Source organism: Phyllopteryx taeniolatus, chromosome 13, assembly GCF_024500385.1.
Source record: "Phyllopteryx taeniolatus isolate TA_2022b chromosome 13, UOR_Ptae_1.2, whole genome shotgun sequence".
Taxonomy (NCBI): Eukaryota; Metazoa; Chordata; class Actinopteri; order Syngnathiformes; family Syngnathidae; genus Phyllopteryx; species Phyllopteryx taeniolatus.
In genome coordinates, this window is record NC_084514.1 from 2,934,514 (window position 1) to 2,956,508 (window position 21,995).

At 42.0% G+C, this 21,995-nt stretch overlaps 1 protein-coding gene across 9 annotated transcripts in view; it reads right to left on the reverse strand.

Moving 5' to 3' along the window:
• The window catches only part of kidins220a (kinase D-interacting substrate 220a), a 57,196-nt gene that overhangs the window by 6,756 nt on the left and 28,445 nt on the right, over positions 1-21,995 (reverse strand). For 5 of the 9 annotated variants that reach the window (XM_061793894.1, XM_061793895.1, XM_061793893.1 and 2 more), the window contains 6 exons: positions 7,426-7,604; positions 5,562-5,776; positions 5,130-5,246; positions 4,109-4,168; positions 561-677; positions 322-420 (listed from right to left, as the gene is read on the reverse strand). In XM_061793894.1, the coding sequence (XP_061649878.1) occupies positions 322-420; positions 561-677; positions 4,109-4,168; positions 5,130-5,246; positions 5,562-5,776; positions 7,426-7,604 (787 nt within the window). Of the gene's footprint in view, positions 1-321; positions 421-560; positions 678-2,723; positions 2,757-4,108; positions 4,169-5,129; positions 5,247-5,561; positions 5,777-7,425; positions 7,605-21,995 lie in introns of all 9 variants that reach the window. The other 4 variants (XM_061793898.1, XM_061793890.1, XM_061793891.1 and 1 more) reach the window with 4 other exon arrangements.

The following is a 21,995-nucleotide window of genomic DNA, read 5'->3' on the forward strand; positions in this document are numbered from 1 at the left end:
CATCTCATTGATACTCAATGACAATCTAATGACATCTGTTAACAATTCAAAATGTGCAAGACGATACACCGTTTTGACCATATCGGCAGACTAATTCAATTATACAGTATATTTAGACATGCAGCGGGGGTTTGCCATGGTGTAAAACTGCATTGGAACATTCTGAGAGCTGTTAACACACAATAATTAACATATTGAATTCATACATCTACGATGGTGTCCATACAAACTGGGCATTATTTGTATTTTATCTTGGACATCAATATATTGTGCGGGTGTATCTAATGCTGTGCCCAGTGGGAGTGAGAAATAGGGCCTCACCATTCCCCTGAAGAGCTGCCAGTCACCAAAGTTCATCTCCATCTCTTTCTTCAGCTCATCCAGGTTGCACTGTGCCAGCACACGTCCGTTTATATTCGCCTGCAATGTTTGAGGAAAACTGACTGAATGATGGGATTAAGCGACATCTTAAACACACAGATTAAAAGAGGAGAAACGTTAAATACATCAACTAACAAAGACTCCACATGTAGACTTCAGCATTTTCTTGACTAGCGCACCTTCTTGACGGTGGAGGTGTACTGACGCAGCATGCTGCCGTCGATTCCATCTATCTGTTTGAGGAACTCGCACACTGCATCTGTGCTCATTGTGCTCAGCAGGACAGCAGGGGAGGCCTACAAAAATACGCAGTCATAATGAGAAGGACACATTCATGGCATCTGTCCGAGTCCTGCTTACCGGGGCGGACCCGGCCCGGCATGTTAGCGCACTCTGTTAGTGCAAAAGGGAAAAACGAATCTCTGTGGAAGGGGGGAAATACGTTGGCCTGCGGTCACAATTCCACACAGTAACTCCCTCTGTCAGTCACACAAATTAAGGGTAAGAGCAAACAAAGCTGCCAACCTACCCAAACAGTTACACCACTTTGTTCTTTTTTAGTGTGTATATGCTGTACAAGCACATAAATTGTACGCGACGTACTTACGGGATGGAGACTGGGAGTCTGAGTGGTGGTCACTGAGCAGTTGCTCCAAGCTTTGGCATCACTAATACCAGAGGCCTGTTAATGAGCCAAGACCAGCTCCATTTTCCGCTCGTCCCTCTATCCACTTTAAAACCACAACTCTTTTCTTTCCTTTCCCTTCTATTCCTTGTCCCTCATCCCATTGACCCACGACTGTCTCTTCCTTCACTGTGCAATCGTGTTAATCCCTCTCATGCCTAATGGCCACCCAGACTTTGTTTTTGTTTCCTGGACAGAGGACTGTGGCAGTTAATCAGTACAAGTGCTGTTAGACAGGTTGGGATGTCTAGGGGGTACAACCAGTATAATATAGTACGGCGGCATCGGGCAAGAGGACAATGACTGCTACTAGTGTGCAACTAAAGGATAGTGTGTGTTTTAGGTGAGGTGTCTATTATCTGATTGTACACCATGCGTAATATTGATAAGACAGTGTGAGTGTTAGTATAATGTCTGCATGGATGCAGATTAGGGTTGCAGCGGTATACTGGTTTCACAATTTGTATGAACACTGATGGAATCGCGCACCATGTGCATTATGCAACTTTGTAAAAAAAAAAAAGCTGTTTAAATACACTTTATTTCAGGAATTTAATAAATAATAAATGAGAATTAATAGAAATATATGAGAATTTACAAGAATAATATGGAAATTCAAAAATGTCCATTAAATGTTGAAAAAAAGATTGGCGATAAATCATATAATTTAACAACCAATTATTGTAGAGCAAGAAACAAAAGTAAAAAAAAAAAGTGGATAAAATGTAGATACCCTTATTAAAATACAAGTATTAAATATCCATCCATCCATTTTCTTTACCGCTTATCCTCACTAGCGTCGCGGGCTGCTGGAGCTATCTCCGGGCGGGAGGCAGGGTACACCCCTGAACTGGTTGCCAGCCAACCGCAGGGCACATATAAACAACCAACCATTCGCACTCACATTCATACCTACGGGCAATTTAGAGTTGTCCATTAACCTACCATGCATGTTTTTGGGATGTGGGAGGAAACCGGAGTGCCCGGAGAAAACCCACGCAGGCACGGGGTGAACATGCTAACTCCACACAGGCGGGGCCGGTGATTGAACCCCGGTCCTCAGAACTGTGAGGCAGATGCTCTAACCAGTCGCCCAAAGTCCCGCCAAAATATTAAATATTTCCTATATAATTTTTAATAATCAAAATAATAAAATTACAAATTACCAAATGTAAATATTGTCATTAATTACACATTTGAGACATGAGACATGCTAAAGATTGAAAGAATTAGCCCAAATTTCCATTCTGTACAAAACAAACAGCCAATATATCAACAAATAAATCAATACTTGACACAATTAGTACATTTTAAAATAAAAAATTGCAATAATAATGATATTATAATGAAAATATATTAATGGAATATAAATATCTACATAATATATTAAAATTAATTTTGTTTATACTATTAAAAAAATATAATTGGAATATAAATCAATAGTATAATACATTATATTGTCATGAAAACAAATGTTTGTACAGTTTGTAAAAACTACGTAACATTTCCAGTTGTATACCATTAAAAATCTTTAATTTCCATTGAAAATTTGCCCACAAAAAAGTCTTCTGTATCCACTTATCAAACTGTACAACTGTCATACCGTTGCAACCCCACTGCATGGGGACTGAATGAAACAAGGAAACCGTTGATGTACCTGCTTTGATTTGTAAGGCAGTGACCTTAAAAGCTTAATAAGGAGACAAAAATAGCAGACAGACATACGGTCAGACAAAAAAATACACACATGTACATTGACCTGAGGCCAGGGGTGCACCTGTGGAAAGAGGAGGGAGAAGGCAGAAGGAGAAATGAAGAGGAAAACGGCAGAAAACCACAACATGAAGGTGCAGGAGGGACTTTTTGTAACCAAGGAGGCAGCAGCTCCTTTCCATCCATGCCAGACTGGAAGAGGTGAGGCTAATGGAGGTAGAATTATTACACAAGGAGATTTTGTTTTCACAGCATTTGGGGTCATATAATCTTTCCAAACAGAACAGCTTACACCCGGCCGAGAGAGATTAGAAACCAAGTTGAAGAGAAGCAGAGGTTTCAATTTAGGCACGGCCTTCAATTTGCAAAACGCAGAAAAACGCAAAAATCAGCGGGTGTGTCTAAGTATGTAAGTATGTGTGTTTGTGTGAACCAGGGTGTGTGTGATAAGACTGTAATTACAGCTGGGCTGAGCTCAGGGCAGGGCAAGAAGGATGGGGAAGAGGAAACAGAGCTCTGCAGGAGCGGAAGCGTCTTGGTAAGGAGATAAGCTCGAACAGTGCTGGGCTCATTGTCAATGTGTGTGTGCATGCGTGCACGTGTGTGTTGCCAGTTGCTCTGATGATAATCCTCGCAGACAGAGGAATCCACATTCACACTTCTATAAGCGCAGCAATTATACTGGGCTCGGCCCGCTTACATATCCAAAGAATTACATATAAATGAGGCCATGCGCACACGCATATCAACATTCACAGATTTGCGGGAAGGGATAAGATGGGCTGATGTGCATCGGAAAAGCCGGGAATGAAGGATGAAACTGTGGGCATTTATACAGCGAAGGAGACGGGACAAAAGAGCAGGAGGCAGATGGAGGTGGAATGGAAAAGATAGACAGAGAAGGAAATTTTTCAGTGTTCTATATTCAAATCTTTCATATACTGCAGCTCCTTTAAATGCTTGCTGCCGGCAGCCTGATAAGTGGCTTTGTGGAGCAGGCGAGAAGTGTTATCATTCATTTGTTCAACAGAAGCTGCTCTCTTTGAATGTGTGGACGTCGGAGTGTCTCGTGCATCCCTATGACATGTTTAACAGAATGGTTCCTCTGTGTTAAAGGTCCCAGTCACAGACGGTGTGTGTATGGGAATGAGGAGTCAAATAACTTATACACATGCACCGAGAGAGCATGTTTCAGAGACTAAACAAGTCATGCAATGCTTAGCATGCTTGAGGTTTTGCAAGTTCATCAGCGAGCAAATTATTAGTAATAACAAGCTACATATTTGCAAAACCGTCGGCGTGGGTATGCTTTGTGGTTTATTTGGTTACCATGGCAGGGTCAGAGGGACAGGAGTGGAGGCCTTCTCTTGCATCCTCTGCTATAACTTCCTGACATGGGCACAGAATACAAACAAAGGGTTGTGCAGAGGTCGAGGCTAATGGACTCGATGGCCATTTCTTTACGAAGTAACCTTCCAGGTCTTTATCCAAAGGGAAAATGTGATACCGATACATTAAGGAGAGGATGGCAGAATTAAGGGGACAGGATGGAGGAATGAAAGACACAAAAAACACAAAGCTACAATAAATGTTCACAATAATGGACCAAATGCCACTTTTTCCACTGCACGTTACCTACTCAGCTTTACACATTTCCATTGGCAAAACCATGTTGGGGTTCCAAGCAAGTCAAGCTGATAGCACAAAGCAATGCTGATCACTCATTGGACGAGCAAACGAGGCAATGTAACACGTGTGCTAATGTTAGCTTAACCGGTTGCTTTATCAAAGCTCTGGAAGCAGCAGTATTATATTCCACAGTCTCCAATTTGCTGCAACGGTGCATTTTCTCGCTGCCCTCAGTCTCCTCTTGAATAAAAATGCATCTATCAACCGTGGCCAACAGCCACAAGGTGAGAAATAAATACAGGAGACCCTTGGGGTCCTCTCTTTATGTTGTTCATAAGTGTGTCTTGTACCATCTGATGTGTTCAATAAGGCATGATTTTCTTGGTTTGCTGCAGTATTACTTTTTAAGTGGAAAACCGTTCCCAAACCGAGCTCAATACAGCTGAACCAGTACTGTCCAGTGGAAACGTGAGATAATAAGACACTATCTTTTAGCCCATCCTGGTCGTATATTTGCTTAATGTAATGTATGTAATAACCATCAAATATTGGTGGCGGTGAATTAGTCGCACTCATTTAGGTGTTTTCTTATTGTGACAGCAATGACTGATTCATCATCCTCTCAAATGACAACTCACAAAATATGACAAAATGAATATAAGGAGAACATAGGTTCAAAGAAAACAAGGGTAAAGGTTCTGGGTTTCATGTCTGTACTTACAAGTCCACCAGTGATGTCCTTGGGCTGAGCAGGACGCTTAATGCAAGGGTGCAAGGATGAGGGGGCGTGATGGGGGTAATGCCTTGGTAGGTGATACACATGTTGGGGGAAATAAGGCTAAGGACGTAGGAGGAGAGGAGGTAAAATGAAAATCATAGGAGGGAAGTAAGGCACAAAAATACAAACACAAATCAAAATAGATGCTATAGAGAAAGGATGCTAACTTGGTCATTCTCATTGTCGTATGTTGGGTGCCAATAAAATAAAATAAAAATTGTCATGTAATGGATGGAAAATGAGATCTAACACTAAATCCATGCGTATGTTGCGAGTGACTTTGTGTACACAGTTGACTCTTTATTTTCATTACCTTTACATCATATTGTATGGACCTGATTGACCTGGTTGCCAGCATCCCCCAGTCTATCTTACCCGGTTGTAGAAGGGGTGCTGAGGACCAGTCATCCCACTGAAGTAAGCACTGTGCGGCTGAGGCGGCAAGGACCCGGCGAAGGAGCCAGCAGGTGAGCAGCCGGCTGTGTGCTGGCCATATCCCGGCTGTGGACGGGGCACCAGCGCCTCTTGCAAAGACATTGTGGGATACGTAACCCCTCCCACGTGAATCTGCTCCCTGGCCGCACGCACATCTAAAGAGAGGAGAGAATCACGGGGGTAGAGAGGAAGAGAGAGGGAATTGTTTGTGTGTGACGCCCCAGATCATATCACTGGCGATGACTATAATGGGCCTTCAGATGCTACCAACGCATCAATAATTTTGCTTTATTATATCATCTGTGGTGAGTAAATGAACAGGAAAACAATTCTGGGAAAAAGGGAACATGCAAGCAAGTGGATGAAATGTTGCAGATGTTACAAAGACAACTTCAACAGTGAGTACCACTCACACTTTGATTCTTACAACTCTATTTGAAGTTGCCTTGTTGACATTCTGTATTTTTTACCAGAGCGAAACACCAGCCATGTGATGATTTTGGCAAAAAAGAGCCCCAGACAAATAAATTCACTAAACAAACAAAAGACCATGGGAACTCGTGGGCACAACAGAACTGTGCCACAATTGTTTTCCTCAATCAATCTGAGTAGGCGCTGAGTAAAAGATTTGAAGGAACCTCCCAAAAAGAAGTTAAACAAGGCCAACGACAGGAACAGAGTGGCTCTGTGTCGCTGGCAAGAAAGTAGAAGCCAGAAACAGAAGGCACCAGAATGTCTCTTGGTTATACAAGTGGCAGCTGAATGACACACTGAGTGAGACCCAAAGCAGCCTGTGAACACAATAGGGGCCTTATGATGTGAGTCAGGCCCATGGGCGGGTATCACTGACGGTGCTGCCCACTGGCTAGCCACAGGACACTGGGCACCGAGTAGCGGCTGGACAAAGGTGGAGAGGAGGGAACGAGAGGACCTTCCTCTCCACGGGGTAACGTATAGAGCTGAAAACCTGCACAAATAAACATGTTTCACCTGGCTATTTTTAGGAGTTCCCTTAGTTTGGTCCACTGTATGACTCAGCATTGGCTCAATAGGACAGACGTTGTGTGTGTGTGTGTGTGTGTTTTCCTGTGGTCTCCTCACACCATGATGCAGCAACTTCACACTCGGTGTCACTGACACTCTCAAATAGGCTGAACGGCCACTGACGCACTGCATGAAAAGTGCGGCGCCACTCTGGCTCCTTCCTTAAAACGGTTGTAATAGTATTACACTACTTGCACACTCGCATTTGTTGAGGGACAGCAAGACACAGTACTATCGTGTAGCTTCTTCACGCAAATATTATGATAAGTTAACAATTATGGCTTTACCCGTCATGATCAAATGTGATCAAAAAGAAGCATATTGTAGAGTCAAATGAGGATTTGATTATTCAAGTGCAATTCCATTAAATGGACCTCCAACAAGCAATCTAGATCAGGGTTGGATCTGCCAATTGTTCACAACAATTGCATTTAACATTACCATTGTTATTATTGCAATGTTGAAAAAGATTTGAAAAATAAAATTAAAAACGCAAATTTGCACTCATGTAATTTTATGGATTCTTCCATGGACCCAAATTTCTTGGAAAATGGTTAAATATTTTTTACAAAATCATTCAACGTAACATCATGCCAGATGTAATGAATAAAATAGGTTTTATCGTTTGTGTGTTTGGGTGAACCATCCAGATCTGTTTTATGATAAAATAGTAATAATGATGGAGGACAGCCTAACATTGCTAAAACGCCTCCCCTTACTTGCCATCATGCATATACTCTTGTACTACATGTGTTGATACCTGCTATTATTTCTCGAAGTTTGGGGTCCAGGTTGACAGTGCAGGGCAGGAACATCTCCACATCTCTGGCAGTGAGGACGGGTGTTCGGGAGGAGAGGAACACCTCAAAGCTACGGATGTCGCCATCGATCTCCAGCAGCGGTTCCACATCCTTGGTGGTGGGAATGTTCTTGGACAGCCTTCACAGAAAAAAAAACAAAAAAGAAAAAAATGATTCATACACTTTTGTTTCAATACTTCCAATTTATAAGTGTAGCTATTCAAAAACTACACTATACAATAGAATAAAAGTATTGGGAAACAATAAGCACTTGTAACTAAAATGGTTGTAGTTCAGATGAGGGTTTTCAAGTTATTCCACACCAAACTCATCCAAGCATGCCTTTATACCATTGTTTTGTTCATGCTGGAACAGAAACGGGCCTACCCTACCCACAAAGTTGGAAACAGTACTGGACAAAATGTCTTTATAAATTCAAGAATATACTGAATATAGAGTATATGGGACAAAATAGTCTGGTGGGAAAATAAGAGGAAATAGCAAGCAGCACTGTTGAGATGGAAGAGATACTGTATGTAACGGTCATCATCATCATCATCATCATCCTCATCAGAGGGGCGAGATAACCAGATTTAGAGAAGACAAGATAGCATAGGGAGGAGGATGTTCAAGGACAGATAGAGTGAGGGACGTTATCTTCTCTGAGCAGAGGAGGAAACCTGAGAAGATGACAATCAGGGCAATTTAGCAAGCAGCAGACGGAAGCGCGTCATGGGTACGGTTACAGTTAACATGATGTTTGTTATCACAAGCCTGTCGTAAACAGCATGTTCTGGGATGGTTATATTACTGTATCACAGATCAGTTCTTCTTTATAACGCAGGGCAAGTTTTCTGTTAGGAAGCTCATACGTGTATAGTTTTAAAGAAATGTTTACAAGAGGCAACAACATCTGAAAATACTGAATCAAGTGGGGAATTACATATAAACAACAATTTAGTAGCAAATGCATCAGCGACAATGGAAGTCTAGAGCAATAAATCACTACTCGTTAATTTGATCATTCAGACATGCAAATATGAACTTCAGCACGACCTGTGACAGCAGTCGTTCATCAACACAATGTGACACTCTTTATCAGATCCATGTGGAGACTCCAGCAGGGAACAGGCCTTTTCCTAATCCATCTCTCACTTGGACTCAGTGCATACATTTTTATCCTTGCACCTTACACTTCGAGGGTATGTTCAGAGATAAAAAAAAATAAAATAAAAAAAAGAGAACATTACTTGGTACAAAACAATCCCCAGACTTTCAAAAAAGACTGAAAACATTGTATTATGCATACCAGGCCAACCGTTGGAACGCTTCTCTCTGATGAAAACCATACATGTGGTTTTGGAATTTGACATGGTACGCAGTAGTGGTACAGTATTCTGGACAAGCCCTACAGTATAGTGCTTTGCCTAACCCAGAATGAAAACTTGTTACTCCAATTTTATAGACTACCGTATTTTCACGAACATAAGGCACACTTAAAAGTCTTACATTTTCTCCAAAATGGACGCGGCGCCTTATAATGCGGCGCGACCTATGTGTGCACAGAGTTCCAAAATCTGTAAATGTTGTTGTGTGACTTTGATGAGCGCTCCGCTTGACTGACTGGGAGCATTTCCTGCCGACACGCTGCTTATGTAGAGGAAAGGCGGACGTGACTGAGGACAGCATCCGGACGTTAAAGGGCGAAGGGTGCGCGTGAAAGAGGACGCTAAAGGCACGCCCCCAGTAGGTATATAGTGCTGGGGTGTGCATTGTGCAAAACAACATCGGTTTGGCTAAGGACCCCCGAAAACGACCAACTCGAGCAATGGATTAATAAGCAAAGAACAGCCAGGCGTCTCTATAGTCACCATTCGACTGAGTCCAATAACTCGGAGCTTGCCATCATTCCGGGAGGCTTGACGACGGAACTTCAACCGCCGGATAATCGGTGTAAACAGGGCGTTCAAAGTGAAGTTGCGAGAGGCGTGGGAGCGATGGATGACAGATGGCGAACACAGCTTTACTAAGACTAGGAGGCAGCGCTAGGCGAGTTACGCCACGATTTGGGAATGGATTATGGATGCTTGGGCTAACGTGTCTGCTTGCACTGTTGTTCGAGCTTTCGTAAAAACCGGCTCATTTCTGAGGAGCCGCGCGGCAACGAGACTGACTCCGACAATGGCGAGAGGGAACCTGGCGTGTTTGATGGAGAACTTGCCAAGCTGCTCATTTCGAATACAGAAGATGAGGACTTTCATGGATTTGTGGATGAGGATTGATCAAAAAATAACATGAGTACATTGTTAAATACTTCAATAAAGTACAACCGAACTCAGTTTTGCTCCCGCTGCCTTTTTAAAAACATTGTTTTAGCGTGCATGCATGCTACCGTATGTTTTAAGCTAGCGTATGTTTTACCATGCCTGCGCCCAATAATGTATGTTTTAAATACCGAAATAGACCCCGTAACTGAGACTGCGCCTTTTAATACGGTGCACCTTACGGTCGTGAAAATACGGTGCCTTTTTCCACATTTTTTATGGCGGAAATAATGTTGCTGTTACCCCTAAATTTCACTGAGACTCCCTTTCAGGCTCCAAATGCTGTGATCATGCAAAAGTGTTTCATCCAACCTCCTACCTAGATATGCACTGCTGGCAACATGGCCTGAAATTTCGGGGTTTTCCCAGAGTCTCATCTGGTTTTGCCAGTGAACACAGGCTGGCCTATGTGTGACTTCATTCAATGATCACTACCATTGTAGCAGCACTCTCTCAAAGTCAGGGGGAGGTCAGCATCTGGCGAGGGCTCAAGACAACACATTGTTAGAGAATAATCAAACTTACAGCTACAATAATCCAGTTAACGCATTTGTGGAAATGGCTCCAACATCCTGGAGGAATTCCAAAGCGGTAAACGTCTCAAAGTCGCGTGATGGGCGGACGGCACACAAGTTAATTCATAGCCATTTCTGACTATTCATTGGTTTTACAATCCAGCCATCTTATTGCAAACAGACAGGTAGGGGTCCACCTTCCCGTTCAAGGACATTTTGACAGGACAGATGGCTGGTGATGGACTCATCTGCTGTTGCAGGGCACAAACCTGTGCCCTTGTGGTTGCAGGACGTCTCTAACCAAATGTGCAAGTCTGGCAAGATGCGCAAGTGGAGGAGAATGCCCAAGTAAAGAAAGGAACATCCTTAAGAGTGAGATAAACAGTGAGCCACTTAATCGTGTTGTCATGGCAAACAGTAAAAATTTTGTTGACCCACTCAAAGACATGCTTTCTTAATTATTTACACAGAAACACAGATGCAGAGACAGAGATGTAATAATAAGTGCTGCGAACACTTGAGGACACATAGCTGGGCTGTAGAGGACAAAGCCATCTCAGTGTTCCTCCCATTAAAACTTTGTGCCAGACCCAGAAGGTCAAAGAAATAGCATGTTGGCACACAGATGAACCTTGCTCACCTGGTGTCTGCTGGGAAGACGCTACGAGGTTTGCTGCGCATACAGGTGTTCCTATCAAAAGCTGCAGTCGCCTGCAGACATCTGGACTGCAAGGACGGGGAATTCAATGGTTGACATGATAATATGAGGCATGACCTCATGTACAGTGTGTATTTGGTTCCTTTTTTCCCATGAACTTTGCTAACCCATGTACAGACTGAGAGAAGTCTGTTTTCCCACATTTCCAGCGGGCTTAGTGATGTTTATTAGCGGTACGCAGACGCAGACCAACAGGAGCCAGGGACTCTCTCTCTCTCTCTCTCTCTCTCTTCGTGGTGCAGCCACAGACAATCAAGCTGTTTATTAGCGGGATATTAGCTACGATGGTTCATATTTTCACTATGAAGGACTGTCTTATCCTTGAAAACAGAGGAGCGCAAAATTACATCTTTTCCAAAGATAAGAGCGTAGATTGTGAGAATGCCAAATCAAGGGCATCCATCAGCGCCTTAAACAGATGGAAAGGAAAGATGAGAAAAAGGAAGAGTCAGAGGTCCATTTCTGACAGTCACAGCTGACTGGCCAGTGAAAAACACTCATGCCAGTTCATTGCTACAGACGAGAGTGAGCCACTCAGTGGACGTTTGATCAGGAAAACGATACCGAGCCAAAAGCAGAGAAAGTGCTGGAATGGTGTGACATAGTGACCAACACACATAAAAATGACAAAGGGGTTTAACCACAACAAATGGCATCCTTTGCAGATAACTAACGATGAGTTGTTAACCTTGGCATGAGGGAATTGACACAACTCACTTCAGTGAGTCATCCTCACAGCCAACAGACGAGTCAACAAAGACATTCTTATCACCAATCGATTTGCCAAACGACAAGATGGATGCTTTAGTTGGGAGTGCCAAGGAAATGGGGTTTGATACTTATAAGCGGACTAGTGACAAGTGAAATGGAGGCCACGAGGCATCCCAGCAGCCACGGCTGCACAATGGGCCCATTGACAGGACCAAGCTTATAACCACAGCAGTACAGGCGCTTAGGTCCTACTGCTCGCTGTGTGGCTCGGCCACTGGGAGCTTTCAGAGCTTATCCAAATGCTAATAGGTTCAAAAGCCGAATGGAGTACAGCCTTTCTTCTCCTCTCTGCCTCCCACACGCTGCCGGGAATGAGCAGAATCTCTCCATCCCTTCCATCCTCTCTTTGGGAGCTGGAAGCATGAATGTGCCACTTGACTTTGCTTTACAGCTGCCCTCTGTGCTTAGAGACAACATGCACACACGGAGAGGTGGTCCTGCAGCCAAACATTTCCATAAAGGGGCCCAAAGACTGAGAGGGATGCCTACAGAACAGACAAAGCCTTATGTGCATTGTGCTTGAGCAGCTCAAGAGCGTCAGTGTCAGAGGCTGCGCGACCAATGCAACAGTGTGTGGGTGAAGAAGTTAACCAGGCACGGGGTCGACGCATTCCACTGCCGGGCAGAGTCACAGCCCTTGGCACCTTGTTTGCCAAGTGTGTGGATGAAGCAAGCGAGGCCCTCTCTGGGAAAAGAGCAGACCCCTGGGCAAGGAGGCTGGCACGCATGCCGTAAAAGAATAATGTTACATATCAACTAGCTACCACAAAGTCAGAGGGGGGAAGCATAAATATGTTTTCACTTTAGATGACGCCGTGTTATTTGTCTTCCAAAAATCCCGGCACATTTTCTTGATTTGAATCAAATGCTTGAAGTAATGTGGACACATTGCGCTCCCTGCCAATCTCCTCTCCATTTTGCTCAAGACTGTGCCAACTTTTGACTTGTGGCGACGTCTGGTTTGCATATACATTCATGGCAGGGTTCAGTCCGATAAAGGCAGCTTTCTTATACTAAGCTGGACCTGAGCATCCCCATATAAGCCACAGATGGTCACACTAATGGGAAACACAACAGGCTAATAAAGACAGAGCTGAGTGAGCGTCCTTTCGGTTAGCAGGGCTCAGGACGCCATGGTTCATTGACTAAACTCATGTCGAGCCCTGAAACTGAGCCTCTTTTTCCAGATCATTTCAAAAAACCTTAACTGAACCCTGTGCTCAGAGTAACAACGGTTTAATTCCTTGAGAAACAGCAAAAACACTCGACCTCAGCTTTATGATTAATGCTCAATCGGAGGGCACAAATGTAACTGCAGAGTTCATAAGGCCGCATGTGGATGTTTGATAGATGTAACAGACCAGTTGATAGTCCATCGAGCTACAGCAAGAGGGGCAGTATGATACAGTGAAGACAAATATGCGCCGCTGTGAAAGACAATACATCTCAGATAAGTCTGTTTATGCAACAAAAATCCAAACAGTGAAGCACTATTGTGAAAAGTTAAGCTCAAGCTGAAATGGTAATCCTCAGGTCAATGAGGAAGCCGTCCATCGAAGATAAAGATGGGAAATTGAAAATGAGCAAATAACTATTGGACACACAAGGGGAAGAATGCTGCAAAGCAAATGTGTGGAAAATTTTTTCACTTGCAACAAAGGTCTGTTCACAGTCAACGAGGGACTTCTATCATGACTATTAAACGGTTTAGATTGCCTGAGCAGACAAATCTGATATATAAATCCTCAGTAGTTGGTAGTGGAATAGCGCCAAAGTTCAAAAGCTGCTTTCAAAACAAATATAGAAAGACGAGGGCATGTATCATTCTGTTCAATAGAACCAGGAAAGGATTATTCCCCACTTTGTCCTCTTTTGATGTTTTTCATTGATTTCTGAAAGGCCATGATGCTGGCATGATTAGATTATGTTGCTTTTCCACTGCACAGTACCAGTTCGGGTGAGTTTCACTCCACTTTATAAAAGTACTTCCAAAAACTGCGGGGGGAGGAAACACACCACAATGAATGAATCAACTAGAACAAGACATGCTAATAAATGACAACAATAGAGAATAATGGGGGTGTCCTGTATTTACTGTACATCTCACAAACTTTATTCAAGACGAGACTGAGGGCAGCAAGAATATGGAGCGCTGCAGCAAAGTGAAGACTGTGGAGTATTTTACCTCAGCAGTAAGGCACAGCGACATGGCAAGCTAGGTACTACAAATAGGATCCAGAAGACCCAATAGGTTACATGCAGTGAATGATATGGACGGAAATATTGGGACATATCACCATTACACCAACAAAAAGTAAAATCGGAAGCGCTCCCTGAGTTTGGAGTTTGTCTGTGGGAAGCATTCCTTATTCATCCAGAAACAATAATTAATAAGAGATCCGTTTCAATTATCAAGTGAGCTGACTCTCGGCAGAGTGGCAAGTCTTGCCATCTACTTAAATGTCAGCGCTGACCCTCTTGCAACCCTGTGCTGCTATTTATATTCATCCCTCCCACCTTCCAGCGGTTCTTGCGCAAAGAGAAAGCAGAGAGATCAGTGCTAATGCTCCGCACTGCAGTAATACCACAATATCAGGCAGCATCACCAATCCTTTTTGCAATCTCGGTGTAACATTTAAATCTTAATTTGACTCTGTCCATAAGGAGTGATTGAACAGCAGAGGTTCATTGCAGATGTGTGGAAGGTTTTTGTTTGGAATTATTATTTTCTTTATGTTGAACTGAAATGGAACAAAGCCTTTCTCCTGTTTCAGACCAATTAGACTAATCTGTCAACCTCAGCTTACAACTGAAAGGGGCTTTAAGGATTTTGTAGAAAAGAATGCTGCATGACGTTCTTTCCATTTGCACATACATACATAGACACACACACACAGAAATTGTGCACAATCTTAACTGGATGCAAAGACACCAGTGTCGCCTGCACTTCCAGAAGTACAGTAGATGCCATATTTAGCAACATACTACCATCTCAGTGTGGGTTGAATCATGCAATCATTCAGCCGTTCATTTAGACAAGGCAACCTTCTGACCAAAACAAAAAACATACATGAATGGGATGAACCCATTCATGTATGTTTTTGAACTGTTGAACTGGTTGCACTGTACAAAAGAGCATGAGGCACACGGGAGACGTGCATATTGTTGTGTACACCCACCACCTATGCCCATTTGAAGAAAAAGCATCACCCAAGGATGTGGATCCACCTGAGACTTTACCTACTAACTACAATCCTATTGCTATGGATATTTCATGGACTATCTTTATGGAATAGACAGTCAGGGCATCTGTAAGTACTGTACATAGACGCAAAGCCTGTCAAGGATTGATCCTAAATTCTAAAGAGGTAGGTGGCTTGACACAAAATAATAAAAACAGAGCACACATTATGACAGGAACGCCCATGAACAACAGGTCACATGGTAAAGAATCAACTTCCTTTTGAGGGCAGCAAAGGTTGGGAAAGCACTCATGCTGAAGAAAAGTCCTCCACAGCTAGATATCTGAAATCGTATTAAAGGATTTCACATAAAGGGAATCACCCACCCACAAGAGCGCTGGAGCGGCACTTTTATCCCAGCACATAATTGCAACCAAATTACAATAATTAAAGTAACCCTGAATGAAGAGTGTCATCTTAATGTTTCAGCTCTTCAGATGAGAGTGTCTCTAATTAAGACTGAATTGTCTGTCTACGTAGTCATTCTCCGTGTGATTAAAAAAAAAAAAAAAAAAGTTTTAAAGCGTCCGAGAAGTGCTCGTCTCTAGTAGAAAAGTGAGGACACAATCAATATATAGTTGAACTCGGGCTGCACGATTTGTCAAATTTTAAACGTGATCACGATTTTGGCTGCCATGTTTAAATGAGCCTGATCATCGGCGATTTTGTACATTTAAAATGCGGGCACTGCTGCACATGAAAAGTGCTTTATTTGCAGCAGTGCCCGCAACCTCATCAGCTAGCCACCAGCGGGTAAAGGCATGGTTAAGGCTTCATTAAGGGCCGGCACTGGACTCCGTGGCCAACTTCAAAATAAATGCTTAAAATGGCATTAATGTCCAATGTAGTAACATATGAAGCTTTTATTTTGAAGTTGACGGAGAGGCAACGTGTCACGGTAAGAAATTATTAACAATCGTTGTATCGGCTGCCTTGACTTTTAACTTTTCAGCTGGCCTGACCGCAGGGGAAAAAAACGGCAGAAGTAAATAGCGAGGGAAATCACAACTGTCGAGTTCTTTCCAGTTTGTGACCGTGCACAACTGACCAATCAACCAAAGCAACGGAGACGTACCCTTTCTTGACAATTCACTATATTGACGGGGATTTTCAAATGAAAAGGCTTATAGGCTTATAGCCTAATGTTATTGTGTTTTATGCATTAACTGTATTTGCTTGCATCAAGTTGCAATTCGTGATTGCACTTTGTAATAGCATATTTATCCAGTTAGCCCTTGGTAAAGTAGAATTTTTTGGGGTACATTTATTTTTTATTATTAACTATCATTTATTCTTAAATATTTATTTTGCAGTGAAAACTTTTACATATTGTTTGTTAAAAAGTAGTGCAATCAAAATAAAAGATTTTTCCCTAACATGTAGAATAATGATGACTAATAATTGCGATAAAATATTGATACAAATAATTATTTTGGCCATAATCGTGCACCCCCTAAGTTGCACCAATAAACTCAGATTCCTCGGAGGTCATACAATTTGGCTGTCATTTTCAAAAAAAAAAATTGTCTTCTAAAATTGCCCAAAACTTCCGAGTTTCAACCATTGATGTGCATGCTGCCAAGGCAATACATCAGCATAAAGAAGAACTCAGTTCAGTGAGCATCAAAGGATTACCACATTTCCCAAAAACATTTTTGAAACCTGAAAACAAACAAAAACAAAAATTATTTTGACATATCATCTATTCAGCAATTCAATTTTGGAGTTTCTGAATGAGCTAAGGCCTGACTGGAGCTAGTTACAAGGAGTTATGCCATATCAACTAAGAAAATTCCAGACACAGTAACAACTGGTGCTGGCCTGTGCCAGAGCAGCTTTAGGTGTGCTGTCCCAAGTTTGAAATGCAATGTTACACAGAACAAGCACATGTATCCATTGCCAAACACTCAGAACGAGTTCAATCAAACAAAACATGGCTTTTATGCGGTTGCTGGCTTCCCCAAAACTATCTGAGCGAGAAACATATTTTCTTTAACTCAGTAATTTAGCCTCTTCCACTAACAATTCCAATTCCATCAGTTCAAATTAAATTTTGCACTTCTCTCCCAAATGTTCCATGGTGAAAACAATCAGCACAAAATCCTCTTTTAAATACAGTGATTTCTACCACTTTTGCATACCTGTTGCAAACATTTGGGGATCTTCGGAAATGATCCAAATCTGAGTAGATGACACCCAAGATGCCAACCAACAGCATAAGGCCCTAAGTGAGATGAGGTGAGAGATAGCAGGAAACAAGACGACTACTACAGTTTTTAATAATTTAGCCTCAATGCCCGTTTAATCCCAACTCTCAGCTCTTGTCCTTAACCTCACCTGACAGCAGTTTTGTTTGCAGGGTTCTGCTTTCTGCGCTGTGTGAACGTGTTTGTTTGTTGAACGCAGCCGGCATCTCAGGGTCTAATTAATTACACAGATTCTCTGAGGAATTGAGGGTGACATATGCTCTTGTACTGGTGAGAGAACGAGCGAGCGTGTCTGTGTGGAAAGAACCATAAGCACCAGTTTTAGGTCTGACTAGATGAGGACATATGTTCAATTGCATTGGCAAAGATAGTTTGTACATTAGCACTTTTACCACAACTCTGGTGCGAACATGCGGTCAAGTCTGCAGCATCCATTAGGTTGTGTGTATGTGGGTTAGTGTAATGATCAGAAGATTCAGGTGCGGTGCCAGAAACCCACTTCTACGTGCAGCAGGGGTATCTTGGCACACACAGGGCACCAGATGTCAGAGCAGAGCAGGAACCTGCTCAGTGGACCAATGACACTTTTTACAGCTGAAAACAGGATTTGGGCATCCAAGAATAAGCCCGCTGTGGGGACTGAACAGAACACGCACTCATTGCAACGCAGAAAACTTTTTCAAAATTTAAAATCAAACATATCAGTGTACAGTTTGCAACCTAGGCAATCTAGAAATCTGAGCATGTGACGGGTAGTAAAGGGGTGACCATGCCTCCCAATTTAATTTCCATGACAGTCTGTCACAGTTTGCTCCCCTGTGTTTGCAAGAGCGTCTCAATCACTTCTTGGCTGTTGTAGTCATTATGTCTAGCCAATTATGCGACAACAGGCAAATGAAATAACACTTGAACAACATCGTATAAGAAATGATTAAACCATTACTGAAGTGAAAAAAAAGGATCATTATGAACAGTCTAGGAAGTTTTTGGCTGAGTCAGGCACAAAGGGCATGACAAGTGTCTTGTTGTCATCAGTCCCTGTGGAATTGACAAGTGGGTGGCTGTAGGTAGGAGTCAGATCATCTGTCGAACAGACGGTGTGTTCTATGTCTGCACTAGAATCTAATGGGCCTAATTTTAAAACTGCATGTTTATCAATTTAATGTGGTGCAGCTAATTAACAATTCACCCGTGTTATGTTCCACCCATTTACTTTCTATAGCATTTGTCCTCATTCGGGTCGCAGGTGAGCTGAAGCCGATCCCAGCTGACTTTGGGCGAGAAGCGGGGAACACCCTGGGATGGTCGCCAGTCAATTGGAGATTTCAATGAACAACCATTCACACTCACACCTCTGGACAATTTAGAGACTTCAATGAACCTCCTTCGCTTTGCTAATATGCATATCTTGGGAGATACGGGAGGAAGTTGCGAGTACCCGGAAAAAAGACACACAAGCACGGGGAGAACATACAATCTCCGCACAGGAAGGCCTGAACTTAGATTTGAACCATGAACCTCTGGACTGTGAGGCAAGCAACCGAACCAATTCCACTGCCCGTCATGTCACAATGGAGCTTAAAAAGTCAGGTAAATGCTGTTCAGCATGACAGCAGTTGACTGAGTCAGTGCCTGCAACATATCGGTTTATGAAAAAAGCGCATTGTGTAGGTCTTAACAGTGATTCATTCAATGAATGTTAAATGGGGGGGGGGAACTAAAATAACAGCAAAAAATTGGAAATGCTGGTGTTCATTTGGAATTCTCAAAGCACTGAAAGTCAATCAGGAGCAACATTGTGCAGAAGAAGAACTGCAACCAATTAATGCATTATAGTCATGAGTCTTGAGAAAAATCCAGAAGTTAATCTACATAAAGACTAAATGGCTGAATGTAATGTAATGACTCGAAACTACATCAAGGAAATCAACAGGAAAGGCATATTAATGGTATTTAGAAGTGGTAGGCCACATTTGGGCAATCACCATGAAGAAGGAGAGACTCCAGTTAGCTTGTTGTCATTAAGGCTCTAATGGCAGCCAAACTTGGAGAAAAATGGACCCCTGAGAGGACGGAAAGGATGAAGACATGCAAGAGTGCCGAATATGATAGTCACAAGGCTGCGAGCTCAAATTCAATTAGTGTGTGAACAGACAAAACAGCAGTACAAACAGGAATGGTAATAAGCTAGTCCAAAACACGACTTGCTTCATTTCGTGTTGAATCGTCAGCGTCTGTGTTTCAGGCGGACCGCAATGTTGTGCACAGCTCAGACTTTAACTTGTTTATTTCCCTTCCAGAACTGGTCACGCGAACTTTTTTAAAATCAGTTACTTTGAATGCTTTGACTGCATACTATATATAATTTGCAGGTCAGCACCCCCTCTCATTCTACCATTAATGATTTAAACTGCTGAAGTTATAAACCGATTCCACATTCTCCATCAGATAAGAGGCTGCACTGGTCTACGCCCATTAGAGTAATTAGCACTCAACATTTCTCCTTTCATCCTTTTGAGACATTTTACAGCCCTTGTACAGTGGAACCACCAAAGCTGAATGCCCCAAAAGCAGAATTATTTGCAACCAAAATTTACTGTGAAAATATTCTGACGAAATTTAGAGGTTGAACAGACATTATTATGTGTGATAAGATGAGAGGTGTCAGCAAATCTTGTGAAGCTTTAGTTCAATGAGCAAGTGTTTTTATTTCATTATGACAGACATACCACACTAATGGAGCAACTGAAAATAGAGTGTGCTAACATAATTTTTGTAAAGTTCACTGCAGACATCTTTCAGGTCAATACCTTTCAAAATCAAGGTCTAGTTCCAATTTTGACATATAGGGGTCAGTCCTTTATTACTCAGCACTTCTCCTGATTCATCAGCGCAATACTGTCTCAACTCCCACTACTGCCAAGATGGCTGCACCTATGAAACCAGGCTTCATCTCCCACAAAAACATCCTAGAAAATGAGGTTCAGAGATTGATAGAGGACTCAGAAATTAAGCAGTGCTTTAGCTTGTGTGCCCGTAAATCTAGAGCTTATTATCTTTCACAAAATATTAATGGATTTGACAGACGTGTGGACTTAGACCACTACTACACTACACTTTCTTCTAATTCCAGTTTGTTTGTCTAATTCCAGTCTTATCTATCAGGCAACCTAATGATACCAACCGGGATGAACCCTATTAAACTGAAGATAGTGACAGTACCTCAGTTCCAAATAGAATTACACACAATACGATCCAATATGAATATCCTATATGATCCAAGTCCAAAACAACTATATTTGACAAACTGCCCAAATCTGAGGAAACTAAATTTCTGTAAAAACAAGTATCCATAAGAAGTAATCATTGCCATATAAATCACCAAGCTATAAATCCGCCATTGGAGCCATCAAATTTTAAATCACTTTGCTGCAAAATGGATAAGAATTGAGTTACGCCACTGTAGTTTTCAGTGGCTCAATTATATAAATACTTATATATATATATATAAATACCTATATAGAGTCCCCTCCAAAAGTATTGGAAAGTCAATTTATTGTATTGTATACTGAAGTGGATACTGAAGGGAAACCCCCCCAGAAACAAACAAGACTTGAAAGAGGGTGCAGTAAAGGCCTGGAAAAGCATTTCAAATGAAAAATGCAACGGTCTGTTGAAGTCAATGGGTCGCAGTCTTGATTCAGTTATTGCAAGTAAGGGTTATGCCACCAACTATATTAAATGTTATTCACGTTACGTTAATTTAATCATGTCTGTTCCAATACTTTTGCTCACTTAAAAAGTGGGTGGTTTCAAACAAAAGGTGCCCTGTTTTGAGTTGTTTAACACATCTAGACGTAAATACCTTGAAATAAAAGCTGGAATTCTGAACTTTTGTCTCATTCATCTTTTGATCTGAAACCCAAATGTCTTCACTATACAACAAAAACAAAGGAATGTATCTTGCCGTTCCAATACTTTTTGAGGGGACTATATAAAAAAAAAACTGTGTCAGGCATCTTCAAAGGGTGAATACTTTTACTTCATTTTTTTTCCTTCTTTTTTTAACCGTAAAATAAATACCGTTAAAATATTACTAAAACTACTGCCTGTACATTTTGTACTTTGAAGGTTATACTGTAATTCCTTAACTCGGAACTTTTTTGGGCACGTTTGTTCATTGATAATTATTTATTCATCCTCATGCTTAGAGATGGGATATCACAAAGAGTTTCTGTCATCACTGAGTAGATCTGTGTTCAAAATATTTGCCTCCAACTTAGCCATGTATTGGCTAACCCAGATGAAAGCTACGGTATTAAATCTTAACATCACCTGACAAGGATTAAACTTGCAGCCCTTTTTTTCCCCCAATCTCTAAAGCAGCATTCAAAAATAACCTCTGAGATTCATTAGGGCTAATTTATCCATTCTGTGATTTCCAAATGCGAATGTTCTTCTCAGAAGCTCATAACGAGGAGAAGAGAGGAAGAGTCCACTGCCATGTGACTGAGATGCAGGGCGACAGCTGACCTATAAGGGCTGACTCACCCCCCCATTCACTTCACCACTAATATATTCACTTATTAACGCTCAGGGGACGTGCAGTAATAGTGTGCAAGAACTCGCTCAGTGCTCTGCAAAAAAGTAAAATGTGCAAGGTGCGTACACACAAAATAAGGCAATATATATTGCTTGAATATTAAAATGCAGCTAATTAGTGAGATTGCAATGTCACTGTCTCAGGATTGCA